The following is a 19,412-nucleotide window of genomic DNA, read 5'->3' on the forward strand; positions in this document are numbered from 1 at the left end:
CACTTTAAACATTTCAAAAACAGACATGGTCATTACTTCAATAAATACTGCAATAACAAAAAAATGTTTTTTTTTTTTTTTTAAACATAGGAATTCACATTGTTCAAATTAAATGAGGATCTTTTTTTTTTTTTTAGTTATCTTGGCTTTATTTGAAATTAACTTTCCTCAAGGACTTTACAAAAATCAAATCTTGATTAGAAAAACAAGATGTCTCTAAACTTTATGGTCTCTAAATGAACAAAAGATAATTGTCAGCCATTTAGTTGCCACAGCTCATAGAGCCAAAAAGTTGAATTAATGTCTGATCAAAATCGCAGTTTAAATTCAAGACTTGTGTATCTGTCAAAATTGTACACTTCCTCAAGTGAGAAACATGCCAATCAGATCAATCACAAAGACAATGTGGAAGGGGAGAAAAATATGAACAATTAAAGATCAAGAAGCAAAATTCAATAAGTAGGCTGTACATAGGAAACTTCTTTTACACCACAGAACTTCTCTCAATGTCCAAGACCTGTAAGGACACTATTCAAGTGAAACTTTTAAACTTATTGGTTTTGTAACCAACTTAAAAGGAAACAAAAACAACTGTGCCACAGCTTGCAGAACGGTTATTGTTGTCCAAAAGTTAAAAAGAACAAGGCTGAAAAAGTTGAGTCTTCCAGAGGTGATTGATCACCGGCGACTGGGCATAAGAAGCTGTGTTGCCTGCACTGACTCTGGGAAAAGGTTGTGGTATGTAGGAAGAGGAACATAAGCTGCTGTGATCATTTTACCTGGAAATACAATATTGAAATATAAGATAATGATTCAGACAATAATACTTATGGGTTTTAGACAGATTACATAATACTAGGGCTAGGTATTAAATTTGATACTTAAGCAACAACCAGATTTCCGAGATACCATCGAGTATCAAATTTTTGGTCATTCAGTACCAAATTTCGAAACCTAAAGAGTTAAACAAGGAAAAACAAGGCATGTACGACTTGATGGTGTGGCTAGTGTTTGAGCATCCGAACCCCCATAGATGTAAGGCCAAGTTTACACTACTGAGTTTGTTTAAAAACAAATACGCGACCATATTGATGTTTCAGAAAAGACCCCCGTCCCCACTACACGACCGATAAAACGCCATCAACTGTTTGTAATAACTTCCGATTGTGATCTAATGTTTGTTTTTCTGTTTGAACGATACCCAGCCCTACATAACATATCAGATGATAAAGCATACTGCTCAAGAATTTAGAATTACCTCCAAACCAACGTCCATGTAACGCACTGACAGCAGCCATAGCAGCAGGAATGCTGGGACACTTCACATAGACATTACCCTGAAAAGAATGACAAAAGCAAACGTCAAATACATAAATTATATATGCTCAATATTTACTATAGAAATTAATAATGTTAAAAAGAAGCATACTTCAGCTGATTTCTTGTCCACGTATATGTGTATGACTCCACCGTGTTTGTTGCACTCCTCAATGACATCATCCTGAATCTCAATTTCCCAACCAAGATCATTTTCTCTGCAAGAAAGTAATGTAATTCAGGCAAAAATGCTCTTTAACATTATTTTCTCAATATACCTGCAATTTTCTCCTGCTACTTACGAGTTTGGATTGAACATATTAGACAGCTGGAAACAGTGCGTTGCAATTGGTTGTGATGGTAGATTCAATGCTTGGTTTGGGGGCATATTGAGGTTAAAACTCAATCCAGGGTTCATAGCAGCTGAAAGGAAAGAGATGGATGTTAATTACAACCCCCCCTAGGCCTTATTACTGAATATCTACTGAACCCAAAAAGAAAAGGAACTGACCAGTAGCTGCAGCCATGGCTACCATGGAGCCACTCATGTTAAGGGCCTGCTGTGCAGCAGGTGGGATCTGCAGACCAGTACCTAACAGAAAAAAAGCATTGTAATACCTCAAAAAAAAGAAAAATTCACTTCATAACAGTTCGAAAACTATTCAGCAGATCAAAGAGAACATCCATACCTTCGGCCAGTCTGGCCATGAGTTGAAGTCTACCAGTAGTTCCCAGATCAATGCCTGTCCTTTCCAGCTCATCGTTGTCCAGGAAGGAGCTGGCAGTGGAGGCATCAGTCCTCTCCGTCACATGTCCCACTTTCATTGGTCTGCCAGCCAACTCAAAGCCATTAAGCTGTTCCAGAGCCTTCTTGGCACATTCAGCATCAGAAAACTAGGAGGAAAGAGGAATGGTAATAAGCTGGAGATGAATAACTTCTTGAACTTGACACAAACCACTTCACCACACAACTTACTGTGATAAAGCCATATCCTTTTGATCGTCCTGTTTCACTGTCCATCATCAGTTGAATACTATCAATCTGAAAAAAGGAAAAGACAATATGAATAAGAGCTAAGGCATAACATGAAGTGGGGAAAAAATGTATAGCTCTATTTACCCTTCCAAATGGCTCAAAGATGCCTCGGAGCATGTCTTCTGTGATATTAAAATGCAATGAGCCAACATAAAGTCTCATAGGTCCAGCACTGCCCTTCTGCAAGTTGTTGGCCAATGCAGCGGCTCTGTTTTTCTCAGCCTAGTCACAAATACACAATTTGCAATTAGATGATGATCACATGTACAACCAAAGATTGTGCAAATGTTTCCACATTCGGAGTGACCATGTTACCTGTGAAGCCTGCACAATGATTGGTACTCCGAGTAGTCTTTGACCAGACAGGCCAATTGCCAAAGGTACAGAGGTGGTATCCACAAACTCAATGTATGCAATTCCTTTAGATCTTCTAGAGTTTCTATCAGAGATAATTCTCACATCTCGCACCTTTCAAGAACAATAAGAATTAGGCGTACATACAAATCCAAATTAGAATAGGCTCCTGAAATAGAAACTGTCCTAAATAAAACTATAGATTCACAAACACTGACTTTTCCCACTGCAGAAAAAAATTCTTCCAAGTCTCGTGGCCGGATCCTGGCTGCCAGCTGCATGCAAAACACTGTGCGTGCATCCCTTTCTTCGGGGGTGAGATTATCAATGGGCTTCCTTTTAAAAAAAGACAAAAACAAGCAATTAATTACTATACTCATGAAAGAATTTTGTAGGGGGGGAAACTTAAGGCTGAAATAAACTTACCTTATAGGGCTTTTCTCTTTCTTGAAAGGACTGCGGCTTCTAGACCTTCTACGGCTGAGAGAGAATTTCTGTGAGTACTTTTGGAAAGACTTTCCATGTCTGAGTCATACACAGAACAAGTAACTACCCACACACAACAAAAATAGTATCATAGAAACCTTAGTTTGATGGCAGGTGGTGGGCCAGTCTTCCCCCTGGGACCACCGTTAAATTTCAGGCCAGAACTGTGATTTAAAAACAAGGTTTTCAAGGTTTTTAATCTCAGTAGCTACGACTAATCGCTCTACTGCTAGTGCTAAATATATACGGTAAGCTTCAACAGGGTACACAAGGGTAAATGTTGTACACACTACAACAAATTCCTTGTTTTGGAGGGAATCTTCTCATCTTCTCTGCTGACAGACAAACATGTTCATTGGGACGGCAGCTAAACTCATATGAATACTTATTCTCCAGAAGACATTTTCACACTCATCTGGAGCACAGTGTGAACCTTTTAATTCAGGTTAACATACTAGCTATGGTAAAAAAGACATTCAAAGAGTACTTTTTTTTTTTTTCAACTGTGTAGAGATTTAACATGAGGATTATAACCCAGAGCAAAAGATAGCTACGTACAATGGAGCTTTGTAGCGACCACCACGCTCCCTGCTCCTGGAACGGCTGCGTCGTCTCTCCCTGCTGCGGCTGCGCTTCCGATCTTTGCTGCGGCTCCTCCTGCGGTCATGGCTTCTCTTGCGATCACGACTCCTGCTTCTTTTCTTTTCCCGACTGTGGCTTCTGCTGCGACTTTTGCTCTTCTTTTTCCTTGCAATTCAATAAGAAAGTTTAGTACATCAAACATTAAGAGTTTTGTAAAAGGTATATTAAATTAACTAAAAAGGTTATATACACATACTTCTTGCTCCGCTCCTCGTGGCCATTGGAACTTAAGGACTTGTTGTCATCCTAAGCAGGGTCGATAGAAGACAGCATGAGGAGGACGGCGAAACATTTCAAGTCGTAAGGATAAAGAAGGGATGGGAACAAAAGAGAACATGATATGATCATTAAATAGGAGTTCATTACAGGGTTTGGGCGGGAGGATGACAAATACAAGGGGGACCTTTAAAAGGAAACCAACCACATAGCTTCCAAAGTCGTTCTTCCTTACTAGTGCTTGTATTACTTGTGTAAGGCGACCAAAAAAAAAAAAAAAAAAAAAAAAATTCAAGTGCTAGTGCTATGCTGGGTATGTCAAATAACATTGCATTTTTAGGCACTTCATTCATTCATGAGGCAGCCCAACAGCTTCAGTACCAAGGCTATCTGAGCCTAAGACCCAAAGTGGCAACGCTAGCAGCCAGCCACTAAACGAGCTCCAGTGGTGGATGCCATTCCAGTGATCTTCACCCCATTTGCCTTCGTGGATTGAAAGAGCTCGATGCCACCTCAGTCACACATCTTGCCCTGAAGCAAACAGGGATTCACACGGCTTAGTAATAGCGACTCCCATAGACCATCTAAAGTTGAGTTGTTCTTTTGTTGTTGTTGTTAAGAGGCTACATTGTTTACATGATAAATGTATCTTTTGTTACCATTACGATATTATAGGCTGAGCCCCATCATTTCCAGTTCAAAAAAGCGCAGAATAACCATATACAAGTACTTTCAAATGTCAAAAGCATGCATAAATACTTTTTTTCTTCTTCACCAAAACAGATGACATTTACAGTATATTCGTTTCAGTTTTTCAAAGAGATGAATTGGAGAAGGAGACTCTGTGGATTTGCTCGTGTATGTCAACTCCCATTGATTATGACATTATAGTGGTCACCTGCCATATATTCACACTGTAAAACATGCACTCTAGTTCTAGCCATTTTGAAAGTAAACTTCTTTTCGATAAAAAAAATAAATCTAAGTATACCATGCATAAAATAATATGAATACTGTCTCCACAGAGTTCATACCAGTTCTTATGTGCTTCCACTGCATTTACTCTGGCGGTACCTATGTATTACTTTGCCTATGTATTTCAACCAAGGGTACCACAGTACATCAATATATTGGGCAATTACTACCTTCATTTTTTTGACAGTTCACACTGGAATTCATGGGAGTAGAGGTGAGATATAGGCAAGTCTACAAAAAGAGATAGATGGGCAATTTATTCATTGAAACCACTATGACAGAAACATTCAAGTTATTGATCTGACAATAAAGACTTAGAGAAATCACGACTGGTTAGCAGTTTCAAATGAAAGCTTTACAGATTCCTGGGCGAGTTTATTTACTTGCATAAACACCCACCTTTCTATATGGAGCCTCGAGCATTGCTTCGATGTCCAAATCATCGGCCATGTTGTTGTTGATCTGCAGGAGAGGAAAACAATGTATCAAGTGGCGTTTAATGTTAAACCTATGCAAAGAAATCTTCTGAAAACACAACACGTACATTTGCCTGTAGTGTTTCCCAAAATAGCTCTTTAAACTCGAACTCTACGTTGCTGATTTCGGACATGCGTGACTGGACAGGGTCATGCAGCGCACTTTTAAGCACGTTAGCTTCCTGGCTAACGTAACTAACGTTACTTTCCTAACAAACTGTTGTGAAACGTCTTATCAAATTTTGGACACATTTACACAACATTAGCACATATAACGGAGTAATATCTAGATTTTGATGTTACATAAACACACCTTTCGTATTTTCAGCAGAGAATCTGGAAGCTAGCTTTGTTAGCGCATTAACGTTAACGTAACGTACATAACTGGCTAAAGTCGCTTCCTCTTCGCACACAAGCTGAAACGGCCCACTTTAAATGGCGTAAATACAATCATTTAAAACAGTAAACATCAATATGATCTACATATGGCACATAATACATTGATATTGGCCGGATTGTTCTTAAAAACAGATCTAAATAATAAGTAACGCTAGCCGTAAGCCTCTCCGTCTTACCTCAGACACTGCGGCCTACAAAGCTTTAGAATCCCAACTCCGCAAACGAGCGCCAAAACCCGGATCTGCTGTTCGCTTCTGCTACTGTTGCGAACCCAGTCGATTCGAATCCAAACAAAGCTAAAAAGCACAAGTGTATTACGCCAGAACTTGATCGTTTGGACTAAAACTAGTCACAAGCCGCGTGTTGCGGTTATCAACGACGAGCTGACTGGCGGCAAACAGCTACTGCGCGTGCACGACACGTTTCTGTTGCATAAGACGAGACGAGTGTGACCGTCCACGAGAGGGAGCTCGTGTTACACGCACAGACAACGGAAGTGCGAACTACAAATAAACAAACAATTAACACACTCTAAAACGTTCTTTTTTATTTTAATCGTCTGGTATTGTTAATTTATGAGTTACACGTTTTGTTCGCGGTTAAAACAGACCGAAGATCATAATCGTATAATGTTTTTTTTTAATCATTGCATCATATTTCAATTATGTTACTCATTATTTAATTTGAGCATTAAAATTGGATAATTATTATTATTATTTTTTTTTACAAAAATGAACAGAAATTTGTGATCAGAACTCTTGAGTCTTTTGGTCCTCTTAATGTTTTAGATTTTAAATGTTTAGAGTCTTAATGTTTTCTTCACTGCTGGATGCATTTTTTTTTTCTGCAGTATGGCTGAATTTTTACATTTATTTAGCACATTCTCAAAACTCTGGACTGCGTTACAGTCACACCAGTTTATAGAAGTGTATGTGTGTGTGTGTGTGTGTGTGTGTGTGTGTGTGTTTGTGTGCGAGAGAGAATCTATTTTGCACTCTTGATGTTTTAGTTACACTCCTTCACAGCTGTGTTTTTTTTTTTTTCTGAATTGTGGCTGATATCTATATATCTGTCTGTCTATCCGTCCGTCCGTCAATCCATCAGTCTTTCAGATAGATGGACTACTAAGGGTCTGGAATGATGTGATGTGATCTCTAAGGCACAAATTCACAAGGGAAATGTGGGGGTACAAAAGGAAAAACAAACAGTGAGGAGACTTGGTTTTCATCAAAAAATAACAACAACACTGCTGCTCTTTTCCTCTTATCAGGCCTTGAAGTCAGTGCCACTCAGCTGACTATGGTTTTACACCATACCACTGAGACCACATAATTAGTCAGACAGTGAACCAGAACAGTAAACAAATAGACCTTGAGAAACAGGGCTTTACAATGAAAAGCACAAATTAACATATTAATTACTCATCTTTTTGATGAGTAAAAAATATAATGAAAAAAAATGACCCCACATTTTTGGGAGTTTAATCTCATTCTTTCCACTGACTCTCACCACAGCTTGCTTGATGTTCTGCTGGCTGCCAACTTTCCGTAATTAGCTCTCTCTATCCCTACGCTCACAGTGAGACAGAGTGCAGCCAAATGTAAATATCTCCAGAGGCTTTCCACAGTAAGAACATGACACACATCTGGAGGATGCCAGATTCTTGACACGTTACAAGAACCAGTCAGTGCAACTAGTGCAGGACCATTCATCTTCCTGTATGCACTGCCACCTCCTCAGCCTTATTCACTTTTTCCATTCTGCTCTCCCTCTCTCTTTCCCTGTTCTGTTCATTTTTTTACTGCATGGCTCTGGTGAATGAACCCCCTTTAATCTCATGTCAGAAGCTTAATGCGCAGTTATTTCTGGTATTTGGAGAAAACTTCCACTTGTAATGAAAGGAAGAAACAGCTTTGCATGTGTTTCAACCACAAAAATACCTGCTGGGTATGTGCAGAAGTTAATTGTTACTTTGTAAAATAGCTTCGGAGATGAATCATAGTTCAAAGCAGTTTAGAGAATGGTACATCTGAACTGAAGACAGCACCAAATGTTGGTTAGTTGTTTGAATGTTAACCATACGTGTACAAAGACAAAAAAAATCTGTTCCATGCACAGAGAGACAACAAAAGATGTTTATTTGCATGTGATCTGCATGTACGTGTGTGTAGGCTGTATTAGCTGGGGGAAAGGTTGAGTGTGGAGTGGAGCATTCTTTCCATTACTCTGACCAAATCAATGCACTGAGCTCCCAGCCAACGCCACGTCCCCTCCCCCACTCCAATGGTGACAAGGGGGGCAGTGGAAAGAGCTGACCCAGGCGCAGCACACTGGCTGGCCTAATTGCTGTTTCGGCCTTCTGCTTCTTCTCCTGGTGCTGGACAGTGGTCGCCCCAACACATGTCCTCCATATGCACTCAAGCACATGGACGTGGGAGAAGCTGATGCAACAACACATGTCATCCATTGAATGTTAAAGGAATAGTTCACCCCTTAAAAATGTACATTTTCTGAAGATGTTGTCAACTTTAGACCATTCAAAATTAAGGTAACCTTGTTTTAATCAGAACAGATTTTAGCATTAAATCACTTTCTTACAAATGGATCCTCTGCAGTGAATGGATGCCGCCAGCATGAGAGTTCAGATTTCTGATAAAAGCATCAAAAATTCACAAATTTCTCTAGCTCTGTTTCAATGAAGAATCAAACTAATCTAAACTAATTTTTGGCCATTCAATTAAAGTCAGTGAAGTCTAAAACAACACTGGACCCCGATTGACTTTCATTGAAAGAATAAAACAAAAATGTAATACAGGTTTCAAACAACATTAATGAATGATTGAATGATGACAGAACTTTAAATTTTTGGTGAACTCCTTATGTCAAAATATAAAACAACAACAGCAATTTTTACACAACAGTTGGAGGAATGTCTTTCAGAAGATGAACACAAATAAAATGTAGTCTGAGGCTCTTTTTTTTTTTTTGGTGACCCTCAGCTGACAGTGTAACTTTAACCATGAGGCTTAGTCGGCATCTGGGAAAGCCACTATCCACAAACTTTATGTCTATACAGTGGCATTCTTGGTCATTTTGAGGTCTGACTTTGGGGAATGCAGAACATAGACTGCAAATATTCACTTGTCTACATCTACTGTTTTTTTTTATCAGTTTAAGATGTAAAGATTACAACTAATGCCATGCAATGAATGAGGCATAATTGTTTTCAGTTGCATTGCCTTTATGTTTGGAATATTTTTGACCTTATGTATGATCCATCCACTGAACATCCTCTAAAAATAAGCATTTGAGAGAGTAATCTGCTTAATAGCTTTGAGTGGAGCACTAAACTTCATTGCATGCTTTCTAAACAATCTCTGTGATTTGATTTCACTGATTATTTCCATATTTTTGGAAAAAAGCCCTCAGAGCCACATTTCTGAGAACAAAGACAATGGGGTTGTTCAGGACAGGATAGCTGAAGAATTCTTTGCCAAAAATAGTAGCAGGTTCATGGTGAGGCAACATGAGCAACTCAGTGCATTTTACAGATAAAACAATATGTAAAAAAATATATTTTAAACAATCTTAACCCTTAAAAGCAATCAAGAATGACTTGCAACAATGAAATATGCTAACTCTCAAGTTCTCCTGAAAGACTGGCTGGTATTTGAAAAAAGCAGAAATTCAAAACATATTAGGATTTAATGAAAATAAAATAAAATAAAATAAAAAACACTGAAAGTTAGGAAGGTTAGCATAATTGTATTTACATATTTCAAAGCCATTTATTATCATACAAATTTTGGAAATAAATATTTACAAACCAACAACATTAAGTTGTACAAAACCATATTTTCCTCTATGTCCAGTGCCAAAAAAATAGACAAAAACACATTGAGAGAAATAGCCTATAAACATTATTTTTGTTATTATTCCTGCAAAAATAGCTGACACATTTATAATGTTTACTGACCAGTTATGTCTTTCAAATAAACTGGAACAGGCTTATGAAGGATATTCACATGCCCTTTATAAATGATGATTGACATGTCCATAATATTATATTATAATATTTGCATAAACAGAATAAGAAAAAAATAACATTGGTCTCTGCTGTCTCTCCATTGACTCTTCCAATGGGCTGTTCTTTTCTCATACAGCAAATGTCTTTCAGTGTATACAAAATACTTCCTTTGTTAGAAAAAAACTATAAGGATAATTAAAGGAAAACATATTAACAACAATGAATAATAAATACTGCTTGTTAATTCTAACTATTGTCTATTCAGTCTGATAAGGCAAACACTGATAAAAATGTTCATAAGATAAAAACAAAGTCCACTTAATTGGTGATATACAGTAATAAACCTTTGGTTTAATTCAAATAACTATAAAAAACGGATCTATAGGACATAGAACAATGAGCAAAACCAGTAAAATCAGTAAAGAATCAGTAAAAAGGTTGCTAATGCTAGATTCGGACAAATGAATAAATAAACAACACAAACAAACAAAAAATGTGAATTGATTTTCAAATTTAAAAGAAGTCTCATCAGAAAGACAAATCCTCCTTTGCCTTACAAACAGAAAACAGAGGAGAGAACCCAGAGTTCAAGGACTGAGAGGGATCTGTGGGTTCACAGCACTGCGAGGTCATGACAGGACTTGGAGCGCACTTTCAGGGCCATCTTCTTGTTATTCTTGGCCACAAGTCGATCTAGGAAGCGTCTGGCTTTCTTGCTGATGCTCTCTTTTCGCTTGTAAATGGAGCGTCGACGCTCATTGATCTCTTTGCTGTCTTGCCGCAGTCGGATCTGCCTCACAATGCCCTCAAAGAGCTCGTGAACGTTGTGGTGGAGGGAGGCGGAGGTTTCTATGAACTTGCAGTCGAATACCACCGCACAAGCCCGACCCTCTGCCACAGAAGACCAGGATTGTGTAAAACCAAACCCATCACAAGGCTTTGAAGGCTTATGCATCTGCACCATGTCAAACAATTGTGCATTCATGAGTTAGACTGTGATATACCCGACCATTCCAAAGTTTGGGGTAAGATTTTGAAATATTTTTTAAAGAGGTCTCATATGCTCACCACGGTTGCATTTATTTATTAAAAATACAGTAAAACAATAATATTATTAGAATTTAAATGAACTTTTTCTTTAAATATTTAAAAAATGTCATTCATTCCTGTGATGGCAAAGCTGAATTTTCCAAATGTAACAGTCTTTAGAGTGTTATGATCCTTCGGAAATCATTTTAATATGCTGATTTGGTTCTCAAGAAACTTTTCTTATTACTACCGATATGAAAACAGTTGTGCTGCTTAATATTTTTGTGGAAATATTGATTCCTTTTATTCAGGATTCTTTGAGGAATAGAAAGTTCAAATGAACAGCATTACAAATTTCTTTACTGTCACTTTTGATCTATTTAATTGCTAAATAAAGGTATTCATTAAAAAAAAACATATTCTTTCATTAATATCCTTCCTTATACTTAACCAAACTTTTTAATGGTAGTGTATAACATCCCACTATAATGTGTCTGTGTGGATGATACAAATCAAAACTCCTCTCACCTTCCACTGCCACTTCTCGAGAGCGCACTAAGTCACTTTTGTTGCCCACAAGGATGATGGGAATGTTTTCAGCCTGCCGGATGCGACGCAGCTGGATTCGTAACTCTGATGCGCTCTCAAAGCTGCTGCGGTCGGTGATGGAGTAAACAATGATGTAAGCATTGCCCACCTGCATGCAGTAATCTTGCACCCACTTCTCATCTTCCTCCTAGAGAATCAAAAAATGGTTGAACACTTTAAAGGATTACTTTACAACAAGTTCTGTCATTGTTTACTCGTGGTTAAAAAAAAAAAAATGAATGTGGTTCCTTAATTAACTTTCTTCAATGGAACACAATAAGTGCCAAATGTATTATTAAATGTGTTTCTATTATATTATGAAATATTTTTCAAAACAATTACAACAAGGATTTCAACCTTGAAAAACAACGAAAACGGTCCATTCCAATCATGTGCAATATTTTAAGTCTATTTTATTTTTGGAAAGAAATGAATACTTTTTGTTCAGTAAAGATGCATTTAGTTGAGCAAAAGTGACAGTAAAGACATTAATGTAACAAAAAGCTGATACGTGTTTAAATTTTTTTATAAATGAATAAGTAACACAACTTTTTCAATGATAGTATAATAATAACTTTCTGTAGCACCAAATCAACATATTAGAATGATTTCTGAAGGATCATGTGACACTAAAGAATGAGTAATGACGTTAAAAATTCTGCTTTGTGACACAGGAATAAACTAAATTGTAAAATATTTTGTGGTTATTTGAAGAATTTTAAATTGTAATAATCTCACAATAATTTTTTCTTACTGTATTTTTAATCAAATAAATACAACCTTGGTGAGCATAAGATATTCTTTCAAAAACATAAAAAATTAAATCTTTCAAACAGTCCTCACTTTATGGCCTTATAATTTTAACGAGCACTCTTATACTTTAACGTTGCTTTATGTTGTCATTTTTGAGTTTCACAATCCCAGTCCTCATTCTTACATCCAGACATGTTCTTCAAACATTTTACAGAAGACATGAGGTTTGGAATGAGATGAGGGCTTAATAATGGCTTAATAATGACGAGTTTTCATTTTAGGACAACATATCCCTTTAAACACTTGTGCACGTACTGAAAGATGAACAACAAACAACTGAATGCGGTGTGTAAAGAAAATGCTGTGCATTGTAACATTTTTCCTTTAATCTGGAAGTACAGAATTATTTATCTCTGTAAACAATTCTTGAGACCAGAAAAGCCTAGCTGACAGACAGAGCTCACAGAGGAGAGTCATCGATAGCAGTGTAATTAGGCCCCAGAGCTATCAGTGTACTTGGTTGTGTGGTCAGCAGCAGGGGCTAGCTGTATGTTGCTTGCTCACTGCAGGGCATCGCTCAATGGAGTTTAGTGACTGGCAGCAAATGGCCGCATTTTTTTCCACAGCACTGCACAAAAGGCATTGTGGCCCTGTAAGTGAGACTTGTGTCTGCAAACCACAGACTCACGGCTGGCAGACACATGCAACCCCCTGAAGAACTCATGACTTCAGATTTTCCTTTATTTACATTCGGTAATTCATCTAGTAGATTCCTCAGGCCAATATGCGGAAACATATTGCTGTATGATGTTTGCATACCTGTTTTTCTGTTTCCCATGTATCCATCACAACTAGGGTCGTCTCCTCCTCATCAACAATAAGGGTTCTCTCATATGTATCCTCTACAGAAACATGCACAGTATTTTCAGTTGAATTGGCACATTAAGTATCTTCCAAAACATCACCGACATCAATCTGAAGAATTCATTCATTTTCATAAATGTTTTCATAATGAAGAAATAGACTTGTTATAAGGAAAAAATCCTTAAAAAGACAAAGTTATTTGGCACAATCTACTTATTAAAAGGGTAAAAAAAGCTTTGACTGCATATAAATATATAAAAACACTTTTGTCCATATATCAAAGATGTGCTCAAATCCACAGGCAGGAAAAAACTAAACAAACCAACATAAAACTGAGAATGTTCCCCTGATGTGACTACCCAGAAACTTTCACAAATTTCATTTTGAAAAAACACTTTTTTTCTTCCAAACTTGAAATCCATTTGAAAATATTTCTTGGAAAACAATTTTAAAGATGTACATAATGTATAAGGAAATTATATTATTAAAGTAAGTAACTAGGTTTTTAAAGTATTTTCTCTGCTTGATCATGAATTGTTCCAACGGTAACAAAACAGGTTTTTGCTGACTTTAATCTGTGAAACAATTGAACAGTGCTTTGTTATAATCACAAGCATGAAAAATGCATGTGAAGTGGAATAGTGGAAAAATCACCGAGCCATGTCTGATAAACTGATCGCACAGCTAGTCTGACAAGAAGAAAAACACACTTTGCTACAGTCTAGGTTGATGCTGACCTTGCCTCATTTTTCCACTTTAGATTTTTTCAATGTCATTTTTCGAGACCTCTACAAGATGTATAGCACTTAAGAACAAACTTGGCTATGAAACGTGAATTCAAGATAAAAGAATAACAGTGTTCTTTAATCAACTTCAATGTCTTACATTTCACGTCAGTTAACATCTAAATGTTAAGACCAAATCTAAAATATAATCCAAACATGCCTTACAAACAAGAAGAAGAATCCTGATGATAAACCTGCAAATCTGCTTTTATTTAGGGTCATGCAGAAGTGTAGCCTACTAATATTTCTCCACTGATACAAGAATCAATATACACATATCAGCCTGTCAATGTCATGATTATTTACAGGATGATGTTCTGCTCAGGTCAAAGCCGACACAGCCAAGACATAAAGTCATATGCCATTAGACAAAAAACAGCATGTAGGTCAACAGATTGCCACTCACAGATGCACATTTACTGCTTTGATAAATGCATTTTTTGTATAGTTCAATGCATTAGGGAGATACATAAATTTGTGTGCTGAATATTTAAGCCAGTTTAAACTGTTAGGTTTATACATAGTTCTTTGATGGACCAGTTGTGTGTCAGTCAAAATGGATTCTCTCACACCCTTGGGACAGTAAAAGATGGACAGGACTGGAAAAATGTGACAGATCCCCACACAACAGTGCTGACTTTAAATCAGTCATGATTATACATTTATGGTATAAAAATATAATGTTTAAACCACTGTAAACTTAAAAATTTGTGCTTAAAGGACTAAAACAGCCAACAATGCTCTAGAAAACAGCTTGTACGCAAATCAATATACTGTATGTACTGTTTGCTCTGACTGATGTATTAATCAATATCACCATACAATTAATGTTTCAGGATCAATCTTGACGCGTGACAATTTGAGAGCGCAATCAATCAGGCAGACCTAATAGATTAGTCAAGGTTATTTTAGGCCCTGCAATACTGTGCACTTTTACAGAAGTGTGTCAATGCTATATTTACTGTTGCACAATAACACTGTGCTGATTGAACCGAACAGAACGAATCAACTGAATCAACAAAAGTGACCTGATATGGACAAATGTTCACAAAAGCCGTAATATACTTTGGATTTTATACCTCCAATGTGTTTGTGGGCATCCTTCTCTTGTATTCCAGCAAAAATGTTGGCAAGGCTTGACTTCCCCACGCCGTGATCCCCCAACAAAACCACGCGATAAAGACACTCAGTTCCAGAGCTGTCCGACTCAGAGTCAGAAGACCAGTTGGCCCGCGAGTGGATGCTCTTGTCTCCAGGGTGGTAGGAAGCTGACTGGGCGAGTGGAGGGTGATAGGGGTCAGCGGAGGGGCCTCTTTCTCCCTTGCCTGCTTGACGAGAGGAGGGGATGGGAGTACTCGCTCTTCTCCTCAGTGCTTCCTTTCCCTCTTTCTCTGTGTTGAGTGTCATCTTATAAACATAGGTATGCCTGAACAAAAAAGTGACTTTATTATGATAGGAAAACTAACAGATTCACTGCATATAAATCATACACCACCAGTAAAAAAATTAATTAATAAAAAAATATTTTTTTTTTAAAGAGTCACTCGTTGACTTTTTCACCTTTATTATCCAATCTCTTCCAGTTAAAAAATAAAATGTTCATTTTGTTACAAATTTTGTAAAGTATACTTATGCACACTTTACATGTGTCTCCAATAATTTTAAGCTTTGGACATAAAATCATAGTGTGAGCAAACTTTTAATGAGATCGGTGCTAGTAGTGACATTTTTTATTCCAATGAACATTTTTTTTTTCTAAAGCCAACTTTAGTATGCCTATACACCGACTTATTAAAAAAAAAAAAAAAAAAAACTTCACATTTTAATAATAGCAGCCATAACATTTAATATATTATAGAAAAATATTACTAAAATAAAGAAATAAAAAATACCAAACTAAACGTTGTCAACTATGCATCTATGACATTTAAAACGTGACAACTTTCCCCATTCTAAGAACAAAATGTAAGGTTTTAAGTTTAGTTTTATTATTCTAATTAGATAAACAAAGAGCTAAAAACAAGCATTTGTCTGTTTGGACTTCTGACTCTGTAAGCATTATAGTGACAACTAACCCGGTGTCCTCTGCATATTTATGCATTTTACCACATTTTACGCATTAATAAACACACCAGCAGTCAGTCCAACAACAACAACAACAAAAAAACATCTTTAGAAAGTGAAGCGTAGGCTACTCACAAGCATGTCTGTAAATGAATGTTCAAAAGCATCCAGGTTCATTGAGACGCAGAATGAAGTTTAAAGCAACTGGTAGTGAATCAATCAGTTTGCGCGCAGTGGAGTTTGATGAAGCGGCTGCAGGGGAACGCTACACCGCTGCAGTCATGGCAACAGCCCCGAGAGTTCCACAACGCTTTTAAAAATTTAAGAGCGTAATGAAGTATTTCCCTCAATCTCTGGCGCTGTCTGTCACAGCCTCGTCTCGTTCGGAAAAACATCGGCGAGTTCACATCTATGACCTTTCACTCACCTTTATCTCACGGCGAGCAAGTTTTAGGAGTCCACAGCGCGTCTTCTCAGTTCATGCTTCACTTGTAGACTTTGAGCGTCAGCCCGCAGAGCTGGGTCGGTGTGAAGTTGCATGTATCGTGTCTTGTGATTAAACACAGGTGGGGTCCTGTTGCCAACTCAGCTCGAGCTCAGAGCGCGCGGAGAAACGTGCCTTCTGTTTATATTACTCAAATGATCCATAAACACAACTCAACAAATGGGCCCTCAGCTGAAAGTCTCGTGGGTCCTCGCGGAGAGTCTTTCAACATCATCCAGGGCCACGAAATGTTATAATGTCTTTTTAGCACCGTCCTACTCCATCTCTCCATGACGTCGACGTTCTGTCATTTCCTGCTTAAAGCTGAGCTGAGATATCATATGTTATCAGAGGGTTCTCATTAGTCATATTGCTTTGATGTTAAACGCATTTTGATTTAATGATGTCATCTCTGTGAAGTCATGCAAAGTGAAACCACACACATTGTATTTATTTTTCTTTAGAGACAAACAATCACAGCTGTTTCTTTTCTTTAGGCTTATGCAATCGGATAATGAATGTTGCAATTTTATAGCATCTAGGTATTTTTGATTCTAAAATAAGTTTTATTTATTAGAAAGCATTCCAGCACTGAACACACATGGGGAAAAAAGAACTTGGAATCCTGTGAATTAGAGGAAAAAAGGTTTGTCCCCTGCTTAGATCTCGCAGTTGTTGTTGTTTTTACCAGGAATTTTTAATTCTCTGAGGCTCAGCTGAATCTTTTCCAATTTAAACAAGAAGTAATCAAACCAGTCGCCCGTACACTGGGGTGCTGAAATCCCTAAATGTTTACAGAGCAAGTCTTGTTCCCACACTTTGGACAATTACATCAATGTCTCAAAACTACTGTTTCAAGGTTTAAAATAGTATAGTTGGTTCAGAAATGCAGAAATTGAGGACCGACACTTTAAAGTGTCATTACATGCAATTACATTTGCTTGCTGACTGGTACCAAACTTCAACAATATGTTCTTCTGCTTTGAAAACAGTATACTCTGAAGAATTTTAGAATCTATTGAATATACTGTATACACACACACACACACACACAAACAAAGATGATGCATTAATTCATAATTTAGAGTTAAAAATATTTCTATTTCAAATAAATGCTGTTCCTTTTAACATTATTTTCATCTAAGAATGCTGATAAAAAGCATCATGGATTCCATAAAAATATTAAGCAGCACAGCTATTTTCAACCTTGGAAATAATAATAATAATAATAAAATAAAATAATAAAAAAAAAGATCAGTATAACTGTTTTACTGAGTAAGATGATTTAATGAAGTAGCTTCACTGATTTTCATCTGTAATATATAGCAGCTCAAGGGAAGACTCAAAAAGGTCATGTCTTCAGCACAAGGCTACACGGGGAGTAAATCCACTTGGGGTATATTGAGATATATTCATATCTGGAGTACAGCTAAAAGTACAGCTAAAATATACAGTAGACTAACAGGAACAGAAGATTATTGTCATTTACTCACCCTCATGTTGCTGCAAAAGATATTATTCAGAAACATTTGCCCTTAAGCATGGTCACCACAGCCTGAGACAGTTGTTTAAGACAGGAAACATGAGAAGTTTCTTTGTTGGGGCTCAGTACATCTGCAGATAATGCCATGTCTCTGTCACAAGCGGTGCAGGAAATCCCAGATCTGTTTATCATTATCTCCATTTAACGAAAACCTTTATAATTTGGTGCTCAGTGTGACACAATACAGAATGTGTATACAGTGAATATTTTTGCTTGTTATGAACGTCCTTTGTCCCCTAGGCCAAAACACTTAAGGACCAAAAGTTCATACGAATACATTTAATCTGTGACATAACAGCTCCCATGGGTGGCAAGAGGTTGTGTTTGCACTCACAGGACCTTGGAATAAAGTGTCAGATTGTTCTGGAGATATCACCGATTGTCATGGAGATGAAAATGACATGCTGTTTTGGAACAGACTGTTGGGAAATGTGAAACCTTCATTAACATTTAATGGGCACCAGGGATTCCATGAATGCACAGCATTCTCTTGTTCTTCATTTATCTTCAAGATGGCCTTTGGAGTCTTTTCCAAAACTGTGTAATCTAACACCATCTCCAACTGCCCAATACTTTTTTTTTTGAAAGTCGATAAGGTACTTTTTCCTCTTGCAGCGCCACACTCCAATCTCCAAAAAAAGCTAATTGGGTGAATGCGTTACACATCATACAAGTCTGCGTTATTGTTCACCCAAATTCAGTCATCTTTTACTCACCTTCTGTACAATGATGTAACTTGCTGATTAACAGTAATGTGTAAAATTATAAAATGCACATAACGTTAGATTGCTTATTTTGCTCATGTGCATCCACATGTCGTACTAAGAAGAAACAATGCTTATAACCACAGGTCAAAAGCTGTAATTCCAACTACTCAAGTTTGTGGTCTTGTTCATGAATGTCAGTTTGAACTATGGTGTCAGGAAACAACAAATTGAAGAAACTTGCAACCATATTTGGCTATTGATGCTTTTAGGAACACATCATGATTTTCTTCAGATTTCTTCATATTTGGTTTTGGACCCCATTGTCTTTCATGATATGGACAAAAACAGTTGCAACATCCTTCAGAATTTATTCTTTTGCAATCTGCATTGGAAAAAAAAGTGTAGACGGATAAATGATGCCAGGGGTGAACTTTAAATTGCTTCTCAATGCATGATATGAGCTTCTTCCCCATAGTGGATGTTAAACTGTCACAGGCTGTGTGCTGTCAGTATGTTTGAGAAGGTTCTTGAAAGTGAAGTTCAGTAAGTGTTGCTGTTCTATATCTGTTTATGGGAGGGGTCGGGCCATACTAACACTGTTAGACATTTTGAGAAGTTTGTTGAACTTCCTTTGAAGTGGCCAATTCTGGGAGAATTTTTCTCTGCA

The 19,412-nt window shown here is 37.2% G+C and overlaps 2 protein-coding genes across 7 annotated transcripts; both read right to left on the reverse strand.

Moving 5' to 3' along the window:
• Window positions 1-121: 121 nt before the first annotated feature.
• LOC113055202 (RNA-binding protein 39-like) lies at window positions 122-6,339 on the reverse strand. Of its 4 annotated transcripts, none has more exons than XM_026221254.1 (17): window positions 6,078-6,335; window positions 5,426-5,488; window positions 5,197-5,257; window positions 4,032-4,081; window positions 3,752-3,940; window positions 3,292-3,357; window positions 3,134-3,187; window positions 2,926-3,043; window positions 2,669-2,821; window positions 2,438-2,575; window positions 2,294-2,359; window positions 2,007-2,211; window positions 1,829-1,909; window positions 1,620-1,740; window positions 1,430-1,535; window positions 1,259-1,337; window positions 122-779 (listed from the first exon to the last, which is right to left on the reverse strand). In XM_026221254.1, the coding sequence occupies exons 3-17, from the start codon at window positions 5,200-5,202 to the stop codon at window positions 679-681; spliced, it is 1,533 nt and encodes a 510-aa protein (XP_026077039.1). In that variant the 5' UTR covers window positions 5,203-5,257; window positions 5,426-5,488; window positions 6,078-6,335; the 3' UTR covers window positions 122-678. The 4 variants fall into 4 exon arrangements, with proteins under 4 accessions (XP_026077039.1, XP_026077041.1, XP_026077038.1 ...); XM_026221256.1 differs by having other exon boundaries at window positions 4,032-4,582; window positions 6,078-6,334; XM_026221253.1 differs by lacking the exon at window positions 5,197-5,257 and having other exon boundaries at window positions 6,078-6,338.
• A 3,298-nt stretch (window positions 6,340-9,637) lies between these two features.
• Window positions 9,638-17,450, reverse strand: LOC113055204 (GTP-binding protein REM 1-like). Of its 3 annotated transcripts, none has more exons than XM_026221257.1 (5): window positions 16,147-17,018; window positions 15,027-15,373; window positions 13,118-13,200; window positions 11,486-11,693; window positions 9,641-10,819 (listed from the first exon to the last, which is right to left on the reverse strand). In XM_026221257.1, the coding sequence occupies exons 1-5, from the start codon at window positions 16,176-16,178 to the stop codon at window positions 10,542-10,544; spliced, it is 948 nt and encodes a 315-aa protein (XP_026077042.1). In that variant the 5' UTR covers window positions 16,179-17,018; the 3' UTR covers window positions 9,641-10,541. The 3 variants fall into 3 exon arrangements, with proteins under 3 accessions (XP_026077045.1, XP_026077042.1, XP_026077043.1); XM_026221258.1 differs by having other exon boundaries at window positions 16,439-17,016; XM_026221260.1 differs by lacking the exon at window positions 11,486-11,693 and having other exon boundaries at window positions 9,638-10,883; window positions 16,147-17,450.
• Between the last annotated feature and the right edge of the window lie 1,962 nt (window positions 17,451-19,412).

The sequence above is a fragment of the Carassius auratus genome, chromosome 36 (assembly GCF_003368295.1).
Source record: "Carassius auratus strain Wakin chromosome 36, ASM336829v1, whole genome shotgun sequence".
Taxonomy (NCBI): Eukaryota; Metazoa; Chordata; class Actinopteri; order Cypriniformes; family Cyprinidae; genus Carassius; species Carassius auratus.